Below are 21,953 nucleotides of genomic sequence, written 5' to 3' on the forward strand. Positions count from 1 at the left end.
GATACACAAACTAACAAAAGGAAGACAAATACATCACAATGAATGAAATCAAAGCTGAAGCTGCATCTCTGAGCGCTGCAGACGGAGACGTAAAGACTGAAGAGACTCAAAAAGGCCTTGAAAGACTCGAACTCGAACTGGCAACATCAGTAAAGCCACGTCCACATAATGAGATTCTCTGGTCGCCCATCTGTTTGCAGCTGACACTTGGTCTCTAGTGGACGTTTCATCCTCTGGTTGCCTAGGTAACCATCTCTATTTTCCCTTATTTCCCAAGTAGAAACAAGCAGGACATAAAGATATGTCTACATCTACATTAACGTTGCTGCATCCGAGTTCAAACTGACGCTCTGAGCTGCCGTCATCATGGTGGATGAGGTGGTGGGAACCAAAATGGTGGACGATGCTGCTGAGTCATGAGTCATTTCACTGTATCAGTCAAAGCTGAGATTAGATCAATTCCACCCACATCTCCAGTGCTGATGTTTCACATCATCTCCACAACTGTCTGAATTCCATCAGTATTCATGTCGCTGCTGGTCACTTCCTGTTTCTACTTCCCTTAAACACTGCAGAGTTTCAGTCCATGCTACTTATCATTAGCATAGGAGCATAGCCTAGAACCCAGACCTGGTCTGGAGTCTCTCCAGTGGGAACTGATTCTGCTCTAAACAAAGATCTGCTGGCGTTTAGATGTTCCTTCAGAAAGTTCCTGTAGAGAAAACATGGTTTTAAATCAGCTCATCGTTTTATTCATAGACCCACAGATAGTTAATGTTATATAAAAACACTGGCACAGCCCCAACTCTAACTCCAGGTGACTTGTGACCTTAAAACAAACTCTTTAAACCCTTAAAAGTTGTGGGGCCTTAGTGGTTGGCTAGTGAGACAACCTTCCACCTTTCTGCAGGTTTGGCCCTGACTCTAACCGTGGTCTAAGTGTAACTTTTACCTTCTTTTAGCCCTGAACCAAGGACGATTCTCTAAGGTCTTTACATCTTTATTCTCCCAGAACCCCAAACTAACCGTCAAACCCAAGTCCCTTTAACCTCCACAAAGCTCTGACTAATGGTCCCACAGTGTTAGCATTCTGTGAAAGTTTGGCCCCTACAACTTAATAACAAGCAGAACGCACAGAAACTCCCCGAGGACCAGACGGAGGGTTTTATCAGCAGAGAAGAAGCAGCTCTGCAGAGACTGAACAAATCTACCGTCTCACATTCAGTTCACTGGGCGGCTCCAGCCAGTGTGTGTTTCTCTGTGTGTGTTTGTGTGTGTGTGTGTGGCTCCCAGGGTCCGTGGGAAAGCTTCGACAGCAGAGGAGGAGGAGGAGGAGGAGGAGGAGGAGGAGGAGGAGGAGGAGGAGGAGGAGGAGGAGGAGGAGGACTCACCGGTCACCAGTCCAGTCTGCAGCCGACTCAGCGTCCGTCTGAGCTGAATATTTACTGGAAGCTGAAACCTGTTGATCTGTGATTCCTCGTCTGTTTGTGTCTTTTATTCCTTTAAATAAGAAGAGTCTCTGATTGTGGGAGTGGAACCAGAATCACCTGGATTAATACACTCATATCTGCAGATGTTCATCAAACAATAAAACATGAACCGTGACAGCGTCTGTGGAGGATCCACCTGTAGCAGAGGTTCACAGGTTCACAGAGACTGAACTGAAGCTGCTTTAGTTTGACTTAAACTTCTCTTCCCGGTGGGTGTTTGAAGCCTCTTACCCACCGTCCATGCACCATGAAGCGGCCGTGTGAGGACAGCAGCTCAGCGGAGAGCGAGGTGGAGGAGACCATCGATGTGGGCAGTGAGAACATTTATCCAGGGTGAGTCCTCGTTTGGTTAAAGTCGATCCACGTCTCTTTGTGTCTGATCGGCTCCACGGAGGCAGCAACAGTCTGGACTTTAATCATGTCGCTGGTTTAACCCTTTAACCCTCTTTTCCTTTCACTGATTAAAGTCATTACAGGATTCAACCAACACATTTTATCAGATGAACACAACAACTTCTTCTTATTTTTAACTGTGGTCCAACTTTGATTCCTCCAGAACTAAAACACTTACAACTTAGAAACTTCACAGTCATGACTTTCATAGATGCCTGCAAGTAAGAAACTATTATAATAAAACGCTGCAGATCGAAGAGGTTTTTATATTTCATGATGCACATGAAAACAAAGACAATAAAAAGTTGGTCTCAAGTATATATGAAAGTATAAAAGCCTCAAACATCAAGCTAAACGGGAGGAGACCTGGATGGAAACATGTGAGACACAAACCACCGCTGCAAACTCAAGATCACTGAGACTGAACGTGACTGAAGAACGTGATGAGATTTTTAAAACTCCCAAAATAAGAGCGGTGCAGAGAAACACACAAACCTTCACAGGGGCTTCTGTTGGAGACGATGTGGAACTTTTATGATTAGTTAATATTTCCAAAGGCTGCAACGATGAGAGGTCAGGGTGGAAACAAACAGAACCGTCCTTAAAGAAGTTTAAAGAAAGTCAAAAAAACTTTAAATAAAGTCCGAAAAGATCAAGATTAACAGCTAAAAAAGATTTCTGAAAGCAAAATAGGTTTTATTTTTGAAGATTTCTCATGGAGAATAAAAAATAAAAAATAGGAAAATTAACTAAATGTCAGAAAAGATGCATTAAATTCAGATTTATGCATTTTTTAAACTAAGAAACTAAAGATTTAATTTAAAACAATAAAATGAGTTCTGCACCTTCACACAGACTGAAACGATTCTTACGTTTATTTTTAAACTCTAACAGAACAAACTGGTTCATTTATTTTTGCCATAAAAGACGTTTTTATGTCTCGTTTTATGTAAACGAGTCTTGCATTGAATAAATACAACTCAGAAACTAAATGAAAATACAACTACACTTTTAAAAGTACTGCATCCAAACTCATCATCTCCAAATCTGTGAGACGAGGCAAATAGATTTAATTATGAGATGTAATATAGTTGTAGTTATTTAAATGAAACTCTAAACACATTTTTACTTAATCGTCTTCATGTCTGCACGTGATCTGATGTGGTGCTTGATCCAATAAACTTCCAACACAGGCCAAGAACAGTTTTGTACATAACAGATAGTTTCATTGATTTATTTTGCATCAAAATAAACATGATTATTATATAAAGAGGAACTTATCATTTTTTACTATAATAATTAGGCATTTGAGTTTTTCTTTCTTCATAGTGACGTCCTCTGGCTTCAACATTCGTTCCACAAGGGACATAAGTAAAGTGTGATCACGCAGTAAATCCATCAGTAAATAAATAGAACTCAGGATGAAAAATAAACTAAATCTATGAACAGAAAACACAGAGTTAGTACATATGTGCTCTTATGATGTGGGTCTGGGAGTGTGAGGGGGTTATTAACAAGTTTAATCTAAATCTAAAACACAATTTAGGGCTGAAGCTGTCAAATAAACATCGTGGTATTAACCCACATTACTGTAGCTCAGGTTTTTAATTACATGAGATGAATTAATATATTTTCTATCTCGTGCATTTATGGAAAACTTTTCCTGTTATGGAGCTTTTTATTAACAATGTCATAAATGTTACTCCACATTGTTTTATATGTGAAATAAAAGTCAGAAGATTATATTTTAAACATTTTTACCAGTTCAGTAACATTTTTCTTATTTTTCCTTATTTTTTGGTTTCATTTTATTTTCATTATTTTTTTTTTTTTAATGCTTTTCTTTAACGTCTCTGAACTGGTAATGTTTATAACCTATAGGTTATTATAGTCGATAATCACCTAGTGAACATGAGTCTGAACAGAAAATCATAAATATCTATAAATTCCAATAATGTAGAATAAATTCATGTATATTTTAAGATGCATTTCACTCTTTTAAATAAGTAAATTGGACAAATGGTTAAAAATAAAATAAAGTTCACAACTTTTCAACATGATTTTATTCTAACATGGCATTAAGTACAGGTCGCTTCACTGAAGTAAATATTTATACTGAAATATCAGTAACAACAGAAATTATATTCTTACAGGAAACTTTTGAAAATGATCAAAGATTTCTTTGACAAAAATGTCCATGACGGCGGCCATTTTGGAAATGGCTGCCAGAAGCTGCTGTAGATAAATCCACCAGGAGGCAGGTGACTAATTAAATGTGTTTAGCTCAGGTGTTTCAGGTGAGTATTGATTGTGTTGGTGGAGTCAAGGACTCATAGAAACACAGTAAAAATAACTAGAAACCACAGATGTGCAGTAAATATTCTGCTCTGAACTGTTGGTTAGAGGCACAGAGACACAAAAAACAGAAAAACCTTCTTTTAGTCTTCATTAAAAGTGAAGCATTTAATCTTCTTGGTTTTATTTATTTATTTGGGCAGAAGAGAAGAAGCAGAAACTTCATGTCACGGATGTGTTCTGGAGCCGGAAATGTTTTCATAAAGCAGCATAATACAAGATAAAAAGGGCTGTTAACACCACACACCAGTTAAAACATTTCAGTCAAATATTCACAAGTTGATTTGAGGGTAAATTTATTTTGCAGACACATGAAGACGTCCTTCGTCAGATGCGGATCACCGACCACGACCACTCAGGTGATGGCGAGGAAAAAGCGCAGAGGGGTAAAATCATTTCGTACTCTGAGATACTGGCGCTGGGTTTGTGTCTGGACGTCATGGATCTACATTTGAATTTATTCATTTATTATTATCTTCACGTCAGATAATTGAGAAGAGACGCAGAGACAGAATCAACAGCAGCTTGTCTGAGTTGAGGAGACTCGTCCCAACAGCGTTTGAGAAGCAGGTGAATGTTTGTTTCTATAGAAATAATGAAAGGAAGTTGTTTTATTGTCACAGGGTGCACATCTAGGAGAACAGCATCCAAATATATGTTAAAAGTTGAGGCTTTGTCTCAGTTTTCAAACAAAATGCAAAATATTATTGGAATTTTTTATTAAATTGACACAAAAATTAAAATTTTCTTGGATTTACTCGTGTTTTGTCCAAATTAGTCACTGGAGTCAAAGGTTTCTAAATAAAACTGAGTGTCATCTGCGTAGAAATGCACAATGATTAGGTATCTTATATGTTTGAGATTAGACCTGTAGTCGTGGGATATAATTGGATGGAAACTGGGCCTAGGACTGAGCCTTGAGGTTCTCCGGGAGGGAAAGTGGTTGTCAGAGCTCAGGTCTTTAGACCCAAAGTCACAAAATCAATAAATAACTGAAACAGTTCTTGTGTAAAATGTTGGAAAAAGTGTAGATTCATAAATGAAATTAATAAACTGTTTGGTTCTGTTTTAAATTCTTCCAGTAGATTATTTATTCCAATAATAGTAAAAACCTGATATGTGAGATCCTGATTGATTTTAACAATATTTAGATTATTCAAACGCTTTATTCCATAAGGTTTTTTCTTTCTTTTCTTTTACACCTTCAGGCTCAGCAACAACATATATTTTCATTAATTTTTGATTAAATTAATGATTATTTTTACTTGTACTTGTGTGAAACATTAGCAGTTTCCCGATGTTTGATTGTTTTTTTGTTTTTTTATCAGGGTTCAGCTAAACTGGAGAAGGCAGAAATCCTCCAGATGACTGTGGACCATCTGAAGCTGCTTCAGGCCAACGGAGGGAAAGGTAACAACAAATAAACACATAATATCACAATAATTGGATTACGTTGATCAGAGTTTTGTCTTAGATCAGATTGAGATTATCTGGCTAAGTTATCTAAGTTAAAATTATATCTTGGTTACAGACAAAGACTAGATCAAATTTAGGTTTAGACTAAGTTTTATTTAGATTAAGGTCAAGATAAATTTAGATTAGCTGAGTTTATTTTAAGGTCTCTTTTACTTTTGATTATGGTAGTTTAAACCCAGGTTAAGTTTAAGTTGTCTTGGGTCAGTTTAGATGAAGGTGAAGGGGTCAATGTTATGGTATCGGTTTAGACTGTGGCCTGAAACTAAGATTAGATTTAAGTCTTTTTCTAGGTGAGGTTAAAGTTGAGTTTACAGCCACAAGCCAATATTGGGGATTTGGGTTTAGGGTTTAGGTTTAGGTTTAGGTTTAGACTCTGTTCTACTGGAAATGAATCATGTCGTCCTCTGAAGTGATAGAAATTGAGTGTGTGATAGAAGGAGAGTCCATGGGAAAACGCTGCAGGGATAAAAGCTCCACTTGACCCTGAGGCTGTTTTCATAAAGCTGATGGGGGGAGGAGGAGGAAGAGGAGGAGGAGGAGGAGAAGGAGGAGGAGTAGGAGGAGGAGGAGGAGAAGGAGAGGAGGAGGAGGAGGAGGAGGAGGAGGAGGAGGAGGAGGAGGAGGAGGAGAAGGAGGAGGAGGAAGAGGAGGAGGAAGAGGAGGAGGAGGAGGAGGAGGAGGAGGAGGAGGAGGAGGAGGGTGGGTTAGCGTTGGGGCTTCACAGGCGTTCTCTCTCTGCAGGGTTTGTTTGGGTTTACCAGAGACAGTGTGAGCGTTAGAGTCCGTCGAGGTCACAGGAAACATTTCTGATGTTTCTGCAAAGAGTTTAAAACCTTCTCTCTGCAGCTCAGACTCTAAACACTTTTTAAATGTTGGTTGGACAGATTCCTCCTCTGTTTGGAAATTTTTGAGAGATTTTTCAAACAAGAGCTGAATTTCTCTCTCAGACAGACAGAAAACGTTCTCTTAAAACCAGGGTTTTGTTTTTTTTTGTTTTGTTTTTTGCCACCTGATCCAGTATAGATTTATCTTTAGCTGTAGGTGCTGGTACTGAATCCACATGTTCTTCTCCTCCATCCTTCTTCATTTTCCTCTTTTTCTTGGAGCCTCTTTGAAATGAGGGAAATAACCAATGACTAGATGACAGTGTCTGAATCATTTTTAGGTTTCCTGTAATTAAATAACACAAACACATGGGTTTCACAGTATATATGACGCTAGCTGCTATTTTTCTAGATAACTAGCTAGCATAGAGCTAGCATAAGGCTAGCATAAGGCTAGGCTAACTTCAGACTTCATTCATGTGTAAAGTGGTGTGTTTGAGGTTCACATTAATGATGGTGTGACTTTATTTTTCTATATAAAATCTTAACAAACATCAAACAGAGACATTGACATTTACCTCATCACATAATAGAGAGAAACCAGCTGACGTCCAGTTCTTCTTTTTAATCTTCTGCTCCATAACTTTCTGTGTTTTTGTTCACTGGGGAAACGGTGGAGTTTCCTCCGTGTTTTCCTGATCCTGTGCTGGAGCCGTAGGCTGAGCACTGTGGCATATTTTAACTTTTAATCCAACTTTATTCTCTGTTATTGCCACTTCTCTATGGGTGAATATTGGTTAGATGGATCCAACATGGCGCCCATGAAACATGTGACCAGCTCAGAACCAATCAGCACAGAGGGACAGCTCAGACGGTCTCTAGTGGCCACTGGATGAACTGCAGCTGTCATGGCGTCCCCTGTGTCTCTGGTGTTGACCGTGTCCTTGTCCCCAGGCTACTTTGATGCCCACGCTCTGGCTCTGGACTTCCTGTCTCTGGGTTTCAAGGAGTGTGTGACGGAGGCGTCCCGCTACCTGAGCGCCGTGGAGGGTCTGGACTCCAGCGACCCGCTACGCTCCCGCCTCCTCTCCCACCTCACCTCCTGCGCCTCCCAGCGGGACGCCGCCGCCCTGGCGGCCGCCTCCCATTCCCACCACCACCAACACCACCACCACCACCACCAGCAGCAGCCTCCCCCTCCGCCTCACCCTTTCCCTCCCCATCACTGGGCCGTGGCCTCGTTGCGTCCCCTCCCGTTCGGACTCAGCGGGTACCAGGTTTCTCCCGACGCCGGAGGAGGAGGAGGAGGAGGAGGAGGAGGTGGAGCCCCCCAGAGGCTGGCGGAGCTATCCCAGCGCACCGTGGCCTCCTCCTTCTCCACCCATGCAGACTCCACCTCCTCCTCCCCTTCCTCCTCCTCCTCCTCCTCCTCTTCGTCGCTCGTGCTCCCCTGCACCCCCACCCCCCTCTCCACCTCCCTCCTCTCCCTCTCAGCGTCGTTTCCCATCGCCTTCCACGGAGGCTTCCCCTTCCTCCCTTCTTCCTCCTTCACCTCCACCTCAGCCAACAGTCCTCCCATCTCCTCCTCCTCCTCCTCCTCCTCCTCCTCCTCCCAGACTCCTCACAGTAGCAGCACTAAGCCCTACAGGCCGTGGGGGACTGAGGTTGGAGCTTTCTGACTAACCAGCCTGGAAAACATCTGGTTCTAACATCTGGTCCCAGACACTCGTTCCATTAACAACTAAACGTTTGGGGAAGTTTCCTTTGACTCTTTTCCAGCTGCTGCTGCTGCTTTCACAAAGTCACCACGTTTGTCCTGAAACTCGTGTGTTTTAATTTGTGTGTGTGTCTTTGTGTTGCTCACATGTGAGATTTATTCCACTACTTCTGTTTAATGGTGTGAAACTCAAAAAGACACGTTCAGATTAAACATGAAGATCCTGATCTGGTCTCCAGAGTCCAGGTGTGAACACTGATCTGGAGTCAGTCCACATGTGGAGGTGTCTGGACCCATGTGACCTCATTCCTTTGGTTAGTGTGAATCCACACACAGTACATTTACATGCATGTGAAAAAAAAACTAATTACTGCCTTAATCCGACTTTAACTGGACAACTTAAGCCTGTAAACACGTTACTGCGACTAAAATCAGAGTTCTTCTCATCTGATGACGTGATTGGAAATAGATTTCCCCGGCATGTATACGCCTTAATCAGAGTTTAACTAGACAATGGGTGTGACCCCGGAACAAAAACATTCAGAAAAAGCTTATCGCAGAAGAAGAAGGTAAACAGAGCCGGTAGAAGAAGCACCTGAGCGGTAGCGCCATCTATCTGCACCAGGAGTAGCACACATTATGTACAGGATTAAAAAATCTGAACTATTATCCATCTGGTCGTTGTTTGAGATGAGAGACTCTAGTTGTTTCTTATATGATGTATTAGATCAGCCAGAAAGGGACGTATTAACCCGCTGACGGTCAGTTATTCCATGTAAACTAGGACAATGACTCATTCAGAAAGTCTCATTTTGAGCTTAGCTCCATTAAACTGCATGGAAACGTACTTTAATGAGTCCTGGTCCCATTAAAAACCACCTACTGACCAGAAGAGGAGTTGAACTCATTCATTCATCGAACCTGTTCAGTAGTGATGAGACCTTTTAAGATTCTGGAAACTGGAGCTGAGAATCAAACTAAACTAGAAACTGATCTGAACCAGAATCCACTCAGGAGATGATTGAACGTGAGTTCACTTGGCGACTTAATGTCCCACAGTCATGACACAAACACAAAAAACATTAGTTTATGGTTCTGAAATAACAGTAGAGATCCACTTGGTGGCGCTGCTGCTTATTTACACACAAATTGAGATCAGATCTTCAGTTATTTGAATTAATTACCACCAGGGGAGACCAGGTTGTTAATGAAAGGACTGATGCATAATGATCATAAGAAGATATCAAAGAAATACAAAGACAAAGAGACACAACACGACCACAAACAACAAGTCCAATGACATGGTCCAGTATTTTGTCCATCCACTCTCTTCAGAGTTTTTTTTTTTATTTTACCACATGATTCTCCTCCGTTTTTGTTTTAATGTGTCGACTTTTCATTTTGTGGGTGTTTCTGTTGTTTGTTATTGTTGATAAGTCGGGTTTTATTCTATATTCCAACGTTTCTTCTGCTGCAGACGTGAACCCAGAGCTCCAGGTGTGGATTTAACCAACCACTTCCTTCTTGTTTGTTTGTTTGGGTGATTATACAGAACGTCTCTTTTAATACTACTACGCATTGACTGGAGTGTCTTTAAACATCTGCATCATCTGTAAGAACCTGTTACATGAACTCAGACTAACACCAGACACACAAACCAAAGTCTGCATCTAAAAGTCAACGTTTAACCGACTCATTTTTGGACATTTCACGATGAAGAACCAAAGAGTTCCTGTGAGACGAGACCAGACGCAGCTGCAGCTTCTTCTTTAACTGTGTGTTAACTGTCACTGAATGTTCCTCCAGATATCTGTGTGGCCTCGTACAAATAAAGATAAAGACTAACGGTGCTGCTGTGGTGAAAGGTGCAGCTGTCCTGTGTTTTTAGAAAACCTCCGTCGTCCGTCCTTCTTTTTCCCAGAAGCTGTTGGACTGAACTACTCAGACGTTTCATGGTGCAGCAGGTGGAAGCAGCTCGTGTTTTATGGCCACTTCTCGTCCTCATTCATCATCTTCCTGATACCATCTTTGTAGCTGTGAAGCAGGAAGTTGACGTCTCTGTTCCTGACTCCACCTACAAAGCTCTGATTAGGACCTTTATTATTTTTTCTGTCTGAGCAAAGCCTTTATTATCAGAGATGATGGAAACTTCCAGGAGTGGAGTTATGTGCGGATTTCTAAAGTAACTAATGTCAGGGTGGAGACCAGTAAATAATAAGGCTTAGAGACTTAGAGACTTATAGATTTCCATCCAAATGAAATGTTGGCGCAATGGCTCAGAGCTCAGTGGGAACATTAAACAGAAACAATATGTACAGGAATACGAATATACATTTAAAAACTGTATAAAAAAGCTAAATATAGGATACAGGAAACATATTGAACACTACTGTTCACAGGGAAAAATAACAGCACAGAGGTGGAAGTGGAGAAGTCCTGTTCATGGTTCTGAAACAGCAGTAGAACCATTACAGAGTAACTGGTTTATAGAGACCTGACATTTTTTGAGGGGCGGGGCTTAGCTGGAGGCAAACATCTCAAACTCTATAGCCTGTAAACAGTGGTTAGCATATTTCAACAACAACAGACTGTTTTGGTAAGAATGGACGAGGAAAAGTCATATTTTAGAGAATATACTGATACACTCACTATCTGAGACCATAAGTGTTATTTTAAAACGTTGACTCTGACTGATGGGACTATATTAACCGACTTCTACAATTAAAATCATAGCTTCATAAAAAACACAAGGCATCAGAGTAATTTATTCATTTATTTATTTTTATCTCTGAAGTATATTGAGGTTGTGGCCTCAAAATAACAGAGATACAATCATAGAAAATATATGAAAATGCTGTTTCAAACACTAAAAAAAGTAAAATAATAAAACCATTAAAATAAATGATTGTTAAACTATGAAGAACTACTATAAAATGAAACCTTTCATCTTAAATGTGTCTCTGTTCTCTTCTGTCCTCCTCATAAATGCGTCGTGTTCTGTGTTGTGGTTTAACCTGAGGTTTGTTGAATTGCCACAACTCAATAGTTTAGTTACTTTCCACTGTGTTCCTACCTCCAATGACTGAAGTATCAAAAGTATCGATATTTCGGTATCGACCAACACATCGCGAGTTCCCAGTTTCCAGTTTCCTCCAGGATTAGATTTGTGTCCTTGGATTTCACCATCATCCCTGCAACACCTCACATTCTGGTTTTTATTCAAGTCACTTTGTTCCCTTAGTGTCCTCCGTCCTTTGCTACTGTACGAGACAGAGACACAACACCATGAAAACCAATCAGTCAGCAAGTACAACGTCTACATGATGCTGCAAATTGTACCAAAGTCCATCCAAGCAGATATATATATATATATATATATATATATATATATATATATATATATATATATATATATATATATATATTACCTTTTTCTCTGAAACAATTATGTGCAGGAAAAGATTAGTTAAATTGTTTTATCTTGTAATTAGTTAATAGAAACAGGTTTATTTGACTCAAATATTTGTCTTGTGTTTTATCATAATCAACGGACTAAAGGCAAAACTACGAAGTCAAAATCATGACATTACAAGAAAAAACGTATCGGTATCGGCGATGGGAAGGATAGTTTATTAAACGTTAACATTCTCCCACGTTCCTTGTTCTTCTTTGCACTAAAACGAATGGAACCAGTCTGGAGTCGTCGTTACTTGTAAGTTAAGTTATTATTCTGTTGTGTTACTGGTCGAGTCCCTTTGGACCAAACTGGGCTGAATGAATGTGGCCCCTGAGCTAAAATGAGTTTTAGTGACTCGTCGTTTTAATGACCGTCCTCATGTTCTGGAGGGTTTTTTTTTCCGTGTTCTTCTGAACATTTTAAGCAACTACTTGAGTAAAGTCTTGATAAAACGTGCCCCCCATGGATGGAGACGTGTCTGAATGTTGGAGGAATGTGTGAGGAGCCAGAGAGCGTTTGATCCACTCCTCCCAGCTCCAGCCTTCGTCTCCCAGTTGATTTACTCCCTGAAATCACTGTTGCAGCCGTTAAATCCTCCCAGAGAAGAAAGCGCCGTCACTTCCAGCTGAATGGAGGATTAGAGGCTGACAGGCCTGGGAACGAGTCCTGGGCCGTAAATCCAGCCCCGGTCAGACGACACGGTTCTCACGCCGGGACGCCGCTTTGAAGTGGCCGCCGGTGAATTAGGTGACATGAGCCGAGGTCAGAGTTGGACATGGAGACGGAGACAGAGGCTCAGAGAGGAGGACGGGAACCTGGAGGACGCTCAAACCAAGTCTCTGCATCAACACTCAAAGTTTATCTCAAAATAAAATGAGATTTCTGAGATTTGGATAAAGTCCAGCTGCTCTTTGTAATTTTGACGCTGTTGAAGATGAACTTGTTTCATTGCCCGAAGTTCAGGGGAAGAATCCTGATTTATTTAGTCTGAGTGCGATACAGTTGGTTCTCTAAGGAGGAGACTTATGTTTTAGCACTGACTTTTTAGACTATGGACAAACCCATCGTGACGTCACCCGTTGGATTCTGAATCTCAGACATGAACAGTCAGTTCCATTTGTGCTCAGAAGTCGGAATTTCCGAGTTCCGAGTTGGAATTTTTGAAACGACGCTGAAGTCAAATTTCCCCCCTCAGAAACTCGTAGAATCCAAGATGGCCGCCCCGTGTGTAAACAGTGACTCCTGTGATATTCTGTTTATTAGCTCTTCTGATTAGTTAGTTTTCGTTGCACTAGAGTATTTTCCCACATACGTACGTTGAAATGCTGTTACAGTGTAATTTGAGTTTTTCTTGTGTTATGTGGGAACTACAAGCCCCATGTCGCGCTAACAACGGCTAAAAACATTAGCCTGGTAAAACCAGAACAGAGACAAACACCCAGAACCAGTGGGTGATGGAGGCGTCGCCATCTTTGAATTGTTTAAATGTAAACTGTGTAGAGTCTCTGTAGGACTTAAATAAAGAAACAAATCAACCAATGAAAGTCCGTGTTCACTGAATGAGCTGTCACATGACCGGAAATTTAAAAAAAAAAAAAAGTTTCCACTCCACTTTAAGGATAAACTTTTATATCAATACGTCTGAAAAACCTCCTCATTTCATCCAGTGGCTTGAGGATGATGACGACTATGATACTATGATTTGATTGGCTGAAGCCAAACAGTGGGTGTGGCTTCCCTTGACACAGGTGAATAAATGTGGGTCTGGTTCAGGTTTTATCTGATACCAGAGTCTAAAAAAAAACATACAAACTTATTATTTTATTTTTACTTTTTTATTTAATTTTGAATTCAGTCATTTATTTATTTATTTTTTCAGTTAAACTTGAGTTAAACAACTTATTATGTGACGTCATCCATCAAAGAAAACTCATCCCATCAACTCACAGTTCCTCAATAATTTAACTCACGTTTCCAAGTTAAGACAAATTCAACTAAATTCATATTAATTGACATTTTAACTACATCACTGTCCACATTTAATACCTTATTGTATCATATTCCATTTTTTTTTTTAATTCCCCGCCCACCCTGTATGTACTGACGACCAGACGCTGTTATATTCTTGTACGTTCTTTCTAGTTTGACATTGACTCTTATTGATTCTTGTATATTTTCATCCTAATTCTGCTCCACTGAGACAAATAAACGGTGAGAGTTTCTGTTTCTACTCAGATTTAAAGTCTCAACAGATTCAATTGTTATTAAATTGAGTTCAGCATAAGAACGTTGTCATGGCGACTGGAGCTGCAGAATAAAGAGTTAATTTACAGATGTTGAAGGCAACAGGGTGGAGGTCATGGAGGCCGGACTCAAGATCTCGATCCAGTATCCGTCTGGGTCCTGAATGAAGGCCAGGTCCTTGATTTTACCTGAGACGAGGGAACAGGTTAGAAACGGTCATTAATGTTATTATTGTATTTATTTTATTATTATTATTATTATTATTATTATTATTATTATTATTATTATTATTATCATTATTATTATTCCCAGGACCAGCTCTAAAGTCATTTATTGGTTCATCTCCTGAAAAGATTCAAGTCTGTGACAATAGTTATACACCCATCAGCCATAACATTATGATGACATTATACCCCACTGATACTGTCTCGGTTCTCCTGACCTTCCTGCTCTTCTTCTTCCTCTTCACCCTCCTCATCCTCCTCTACTTTTTCCTCTTCTTTCTCTTCTTGCTACCATTCTTGTCTTTACCTTCCTCCTCTTCTCCTTCCTCTTTTCCTGCTTCTATCATAAACTCTGAGGAGCTAAATGTTCTCTGATGTCTCTCATCCACCCACAGACCAGATAATCACTGGTCATAATGTTGTGGCTGATCATCTGTGATCGTCTTGATCTGTGCTGCCCTCTACAGGCAGACAGCTGTAACCACGGAAACGTGTGAGGGAAGGCTGTAAATGCATCATTATTATTATTTATGAACTGCTGCAGGTTTTGTTTCTGCAGAAGAAGAAGAATCACCTGAGTCTGGTTTCTTAACGAACGTCGCTCCTTCTCTTTCAAACACTTCGCAGGCGGCTTGAACATCAGGAACAGAGATTCCAATGTGACCTGCAGACACAAACACAACCACACTAATTTCATTTAATTCTTCCTCTTCTCTGTCTCTGTCTCTTAATTTAACTTTTATTAAACTTCTCACCAAAGCCTTGAGGTGGGCTGTTCCCGCTGTGGTACGACAGGTTCTCATCGAGCTGTGAGCCCCAGTTACTGAGAGAAAGAGAAATCATATTTATTATCAATGACGTTAGACAAAACTGTGTCACAAAAGCCTGAAAATACACTTTAATTTCTGCCTTAAAGGAGACAAACAGGCGTCCACATACTTATGGAACATACGTGGTGCTTGGAAATATTTTAGTCCTTCAGAAGTTTTTACTTTTTCTTTAAAAAAAATAAAATAAATGACTGGGCAAGGAAGGAAGGAAGGAAGGAAGGAAGGACTAAAAAGCCTTCTAGTGGATGTGTGTTGTGGTGTCGTGGTGCGTTGTCGTACTGCGTCAGCTCTATCGTGGCTCTGCGGGAGAACGTCCACGCCGTCCTCTCCTTGATGTCGGCCGGGATGTCCTCCTTGTCCTCGTAGCCCAGGAAGTAGAGGTGAACTCTGAGGAAGTCGATCTTTGGGCAGCCTGAGGAACGCAGAGGGAGATCGTTAGGAGGAGCTAGAGGAGGACGGAGCAGAGAGAGGGAGAGAGGAGAGAGGAGAGTCGGTGAGCGAGAGGGCGGGGAGGAGGAGGAGGCTGACGGGTAGGAGGAGGAGGAGAGGAGGAGGAGGAGGAGGAAGAGGAGGAGCAGGAGGAGGAGGAGGAGGAGGAGGAGGAGGAGGTTTGAACCAGAGTCAGGGACCAGGACTCACGTCATTCCCAGGACTCGGGTGTAGAAGTCCAGAGACCGAACCGGGTCCTTGACCCTCAGCATCGTCTGCTGCATCATGAAGTCCTGCAGAGACACACAAGCATGAGGAGGAGGAGGAGGAGGAGGAGGAGGAGGAGGAGGAGGAGGTGGAGGAGGAGGAGGAGGAGGAGACTAAAGCAGAACCCTGTTGACCTGGAATCATGTTCGGATTCTTTTCTGTTTCATTCTAGTTTTTTTCTTCTTTGTAGTATTTAACTCATTTTGTTTCTTTCATGACTTTAAAGTCATTTGTGTCTTTTCTGTGTCTTTGTGGTAATTTTCCTTCTTTTTGAGCTCATTCTGTGTCTCTTTTTATTTTATTTTACACCTGTTTGTCTCAGTGAACTTGTTATGTGACGTCTTTCTGTGCTAAATATTTCATCATCATTAATAAGAATTAAATCCTGTTTCCTAAGAGGAAAAACTCCTCAGACAGAACAGGGCAACAATTAAAGTCGAAGTTTTCAGTTAAAATTAAACAACATGTCATAAAGAAAGAACTAACACATAAATGTAAAATCTGAGGTCTGCAGCTTTTTGTGAGTCGTTTCTGTTCCTTTTGTTTCTTTGAGGTATTTGTGTTTTTGGGTCTGAATCTGTTTCTCTTCTCGTTCTTTTTAGACTCGTCTGGTGTCATTTCTCATCTCTGTGTCGGTCTCCTGTCTCTTTACAGTCAGTTTGGTCTTTTTTCTGGGGATTTAATGACGTATTTGTGCTCATTTCCGTCAGTTTTTTGTTGTTTTGCACATTTTTTGGATCATTTTCCACTGAGAGTTATTCAGACGCTGTGACTCTGCTGCTCTATTCGCTGGAAGTCAAAGCAGTCGACTACATTTTATGCATCAATCCGTCAAAAATCTTCTCCACTAAAAGACAGAATGAGGTGAAAACAGTGGAACAATGAGATGTGACACATTTTATGCATCATTAACATGAGAAGAACCAGTTAAACTGCACACGTGGTTCTAATAAACCTCCTCCCCAGGAAGCCGACAGTAAAACCTAAAGGCTTCATGTGCAGAGATTTCAGGATTTCAGACTTTCAGTTTTATTTCGTGGACTCAGCTGAGCTCAGGCTGGAGGTTCCTGCAGCTCCACCACTAAGAGTCAAAGCATTTGAGGCGTGGGCCTGGAGGCGCCACACAGGCCGACAGGCTCGACTACGTTTCAGCCTCCGTCCTGATCTGAACAGACAAAATGAAACGAAGGAACGTTTGAAGGAAGGTCCAGACCTTAGTGGACGGGTGTCCCTCTGAGCAGGCGGCTGCTGCAGCCTCGTCCGACAGCCCCGGTCCCTCCATGGCTCAGGTCCGACTGACGGATCAACCTCCCCCCGCCTCCTCCTCTGGCTCCGCGCTGCCTTCAGGTGCAGCTCTGCAGGATTTCCTACATGTTACAGGTTGTTGTTGTGACAGGACGCTCCCACACAAACATGTTCCAACCTGAAGAACCAACCAGGCAGCGACGAGTTCAGCTGCAGCGAGAAAACCACGTCTGGAAGAGTCAGAACGAAGTTTAGGACGAAGTAAAAACTTCATCAAAGTTAAATATTAAATGTTTGTCACCAAAAAAGTCAAAACCACGATTTCATCAGATATTTCTGAGAGGCAGTGAACGCAGCACGTTGTTGTTTTAAGAGTTATTTCTCAGGAAGTCAAAGATAAATATGAGTGAAGCTGAACTCCTCCTCCTTCTCCTCCTCCTCCTCCTCCTCCTCCTCCTCCTCCTCCTCCTCCTCCTCCTCCTCCTCCTCCTCCTCCTCCTCCTCCACCACATCATGTCTGAGCTGCTCAGCAGGTTTTAGTTTTATTACCAGAACAGAGAAATAAAAGAATAAAATGTTGAAGGAGTTACTGTGTAGATGGAGCCTGGAGAGGAGGTGGAGGTGGAGGAGAAGGAGGAGCAGGGAGGAGGTGGAGTAGCTACAGGTCTGGACAGGGAACAGGAGGAGGATCAGGTTGGACTCGTTTTATTAAACATGTCATAAAACACATGAACGTCACCAGGAGATGAAACGTTCAGTTTCCTTTGAGTTTATTATTTAACTGCAGGAAAAAAAAGATAATTATTAGACAATAGTTTATTGCTACGTTCATGGCTCATGTCGTCCTTATGGGATACATACATACACCAATCAGCCATAAGATTATGACCACCTGCCTAATATTGTGCAGGTCTCCCTGGATCCTCCCACAGACCCTGGACGGGTTTGGGATTTATAAGGAGCCCATCAGAAACCTGCATGGACATGGTCTATGACACGATGTTACACCACAGTTACAGCTCCAGCTGTGTGTGTGTGTGTGTGTGTGTGTGTGTGTGTGTGTGTGTGTGTGTGTGTGTGTGTGTGCGCATATTGTTCGTTCTACAGTGTGTGACATCATCACTTAGAGTGGAGGACGGTCTCTGAAAGTGTCTGAAACTTTTCTCCTTCCACGCTCGTCCCAGCCACAGTTTCCACACCAGACACATGACTTTTTCCACAGTTGCAGACAAACTTGTTGTGTGTCTCACAATGTGCTCAGCAAAGCAGTGAGACAAACAGAATTTAAACAGTGAGCCTCTGAATGCGGCCACGTCTCCAGAAAAGGGCCAGAGCCTCGGTGCGTCGCCCCGTGTGATGAGAGTGTGTCTGTGTCTGCGTCCTGACTGGGGACAACACTGTCCTGCGGGGGGACCTCATAGAGGATCGACTTCATAGTCCACGTCCACATAGACAGGATGAAAAGTCCTCCCCCTAGGACTCTTCATCAAGTCTTTATCGAGTCTTTATCGAGTCTTCATCGAGTCCTGATGGAGCAGGAGCCTGACGGATGCATCGGAGCAGCTTCACTGGTCTGTTGTGGTGAAGACAGAGCTGAGACGATGGGACGAGGAGCTCAGAGTGGAACCGCTGCTCCTCCTCATTGGGAGGAGGCGGCTCAGGTGGTTCTGGTAAGGATGCTCCTGTTAGAGGTGTTCTGGGCCTGTCCCACTGGAAGGAGGTGTGGGGGTCATCTGGCCCGGGAACGTCTGAGGATTCCTCTGGAGGAGCAGGTGGAAGTGATGGATGGAGACGCATGGTCTTTGTCTCTTTTTAAAGACCAGACTCTGAAGTTTCTATCACAGAATTCAGAATCTCTCTAAGTGGTTTAGTTCTGGAGGAATCAAAGTTGTCGGGTTCACCTGATTTTTTTATTTTTATTTTTTTAAACGTGTTGGTTGAATCCTATAATGACTTTTATCAGTGGAACCAGAAGAAAATAACATATTGCATCATCTACATATTGTTTTTTTCATTATTGTTTCTCGTATATATTCTTGTCTTTGTCTAATTCTGCTTCACTGTGACAAACTTCTCATACATGGGATAAAAAAAACAATGTTTCATGTCTCATTTTTTTTTTTATTTGTGTGTGTCTATAACAGATACACATATATATTTAATATTATATTCAGGTTTCATACAAAATGAACTCCACTACACTCATCCCTTATAAATATATATATATATAGTGTAAAATGTACTAATAAAATATGTCACAATTAATCAATTTAAAACATTTCTGATACTTAAATATTAGTCTTTTTAGACGTGCAGACAGATTCAGGACAAAGAAAAGCGTTTTTTGGACGTTGTCCCAGAATCAGACCGGCTGCGTTTCCTTTCTGCACACGATAAAAAGACGAAGGGAGGAAGTCACATCACAGAAGCTGCATCAGTCTGAGAACAAGGAAGACGTGATGGACGAGTTCAGACGGATTAAACTCCTGATGATGATGATGCTGATGCTTCAGTTCACAGGTGAGATTCACTAAGTCTCACACTGGGACACAAACAACACAAACATCTGTACATACATATATATATAAATATATACACACATATATCCCTGTCTTCACCTCCCATCATTTACATGCAATACTAATTTACACTTCTGGTTCATTCTTAAACCTGATGCAGCATGTAAATAGATTTTGTACCAAAACATATTTTATGTATTTTCTCTCGTCTGTATTTTTGTGTCTTTTTGTGTCTTTTTATGTCTTTTTGTATCTTTTTATATCTTTTTGTATCTTTTTGTATCTTTTTGCATCTTTTTGTATCTTGCACTGAGCTTCCTGCTGCTGTAACGGCCTCAAACACAGGATGAAATCTACTGAAGGGTTTCTATTTAAATTCCATGATAGATTCATTTGGAATCAGATGAATTAAAACACTTTAAGTTAAGGTTTAAAATGTGTTTTTACTACTTGTTGGTGGCGACTGGTGACGGGACGATCAGCATTAAACACAGCTGTAACTTTATTCAAACTCCTGACTTTTTATTCAAACTAATCCTTTTTAGAAGTTCTGTTTTAATGTTTAAATGTTGACTTGGCCGTATGTCGAGTGGTTCTTTTTCTCTGATTGATTTATTTTATTTTAAACTCTAATCGGATCCGTACGGACAGTTCTCATGGCAGTGTATAGACTGTGGCTTTTTGGGCAAATGTTTAAGTTTCACCAGTTTCCTGTTTTAATGGCACTGATGCTATCGACTGAGTGGAGCAATCGACCACAATTTATTCAGTTTAAACTATGGAAAACAAACAACAAGACGGAAACAGAACAAAGAAGTGAAGGACCTGGTGTTTCCAGCCGTCAGACAGAATAAAGCGGGAAAGAGGACGGAGACGGGGACGGAGACGGAGACGGGGAGGCTGCTGATGATGAGGCTAAATAAAAGCCTGATGAATGTCTCCAGTAAAAGGTTTTAACTCTGGTAAAGTCTCGTCTGCTGATATGAAAGATGGTTCAGATGAACTGGTCACGTGACCCCCTGCATCATTCACTCATCACTCATCACTAAACACCTTCCACTGGAAACACCAACAAAGAGCAAACGGACTTTATCCACATTTCAGAAGAATCACTTTTATTTGAGTAAATCTGTGATGGAAACGCAGCTACGTCGCCACCTTGTTTGTTGTTTGTTGTGTCTGTTTTGTGTTGTGTGTGAAGTGAAAGTCACTCTGACGTTAACAGAAACATGTTGGTGTCTCTGCTGTTTTCTCAGGAGCTCTGACCAGACAGTTCGGCCTCTATTTAACCGTCAGAGACGGAGACGACGTCACTTTGTCTTGTGAGAATGTGGTTGATGATCAACGTAACTGTGACAAAACAACCTGGATCTTTGTTAATTCAGGAAGCAGAACATCAGTAGAGCTGGTTAATCTGGGACAGATCAGATCTAAACCAGACAGACTGAGACTAACATCAAACTGTTCCCTGGTTATGAAGAAGGTCTCAGATGAGGATGTTGGTCTTTACACCTGCAGACAGTTAATATCAGGACGACAACAAGGTCCAAATGCTCTGGTTGATCTGTCTGTTGTAACCAGTGAGTATTTATATCAGAATATCAGAGTCTCATTAGAAGAACACAAGTCATGCTACAACAGCACTCAGCTTGGCACATACCCGTCCACCACAACCACACAACATTATGACACATTACACAGTGTCGTGTTTCACACGATCCTGGTTTCTCTTCTGATTCTGATTCTGATTGAAATGATGAAGTTAATCTGATTAACTTTCTGTTCTGAACCATCTGCACCAGTGACTGAACACGGTGACACTGACCAGGTGAATTTAACCTGCTCTGTGAGGACGTCTGGACCATGCAGACATTCAGTCATGTGGCTGTACAGAGACCAAGACGTGGACAAGGACAACCAGGACATAACAACACTCCAGTCTTTCTGTTCTGCTTCTGTCGGGTTTCTGACGTCTCATTGTGGCTTCGCATCAAGGTCTCAGCTCTTTAAGTGTCGAGTGTCCACAGACACTGAAGACGTTCAGCTTTTTACCTTCAGTCCATCAGACGGGATCAACACGCCATCAACTCCCGCTACATCCAAGAGTAAAGTCCCAACACGCTTCCTTCCACACAGAAACTCAGCTCAAACATGAGACATAAGACGTCCTCATTGTCCTCATTGTCCTCATTGTCCTCATTGTCTTCCAGACTGGTTGTGGTGCGTCATCATCGTCGCCGTGGGTTTAGTGTTTCTCTTCGCAGCTTGTGTGGCCGTCAACATCTGGACCAGAAATAAAGGTGATGATGATGATGATGATGATGATGATGATGATGATGATGATGATGATGGTGATGATGATGATGGTGATGATGATGATGATGATGATGATGATGATGGTGATGATGATGGTGATGATGATGATGATGATGAAGATGATGATGATGATGATGATGATGATGGTGATGATGATGATGATGAAG

At 41.5% G+C, this 21,953-nt stretch overlaps 1 protein-coding gene and 1 pseudogene across 1 annotated transcript; one reads left to right on the forward strand and one right to left on the reverse strand.

Annotated features, from left to right (window-relative positions):
- The first annotated feature begins 1,356 nt into the window (after nucleotides 1–1,356).
- Nucleotides 1,357–10,123, forward strand: hey2 (hes-related family bHLH transcription factor with YRPW motif 2). The gene is made up of 5 exons (XM_047573293.1): nucleotides 1,357–1,823; nucleotides 4,546–4,624; nucleotides 4,725–4,808; nucleotides 5,567–5,648; nucleotides 7,493–10,123. Exons 1-5 carry the CDS (start codon nucleotides 1,738–1,740, stop codon nucleotides 8,215–8,217), a joined length of 1,056 nt encoding a protein of 351 aa, XP_047429249.1. The 5' UTR covers nucleotides 1,357–1,737; the 3' UTR covers nucleotides 8,218–10,123.
- A 3,408-nt stretch (nucleotides 10,124–13,531) lies between these two features.
- Nucleotides 13,532–17,345, reverse strand: LOC124998769 (annotated as a pseudogene).
- Nucleotides 17,346–21,953: the final 4,608 nt, after the last annotated feature.

Source organism: Mugil cephalus, chromosome 21 (assembly GCF_022458985.1).
Source record: "Mugil cephalus isolate CIBA_MC_2020 chromosome 21, CIBA_Mcephalus_1.1, whole genome shotgun sequence".
In the NCBI taxonomy this organism is placed as follows: Eukaryota; Metazoa; Chordata; class Actinopteri; order Mugiliformes; family Mugilidae; genus Mugil; species Mugil cephalus.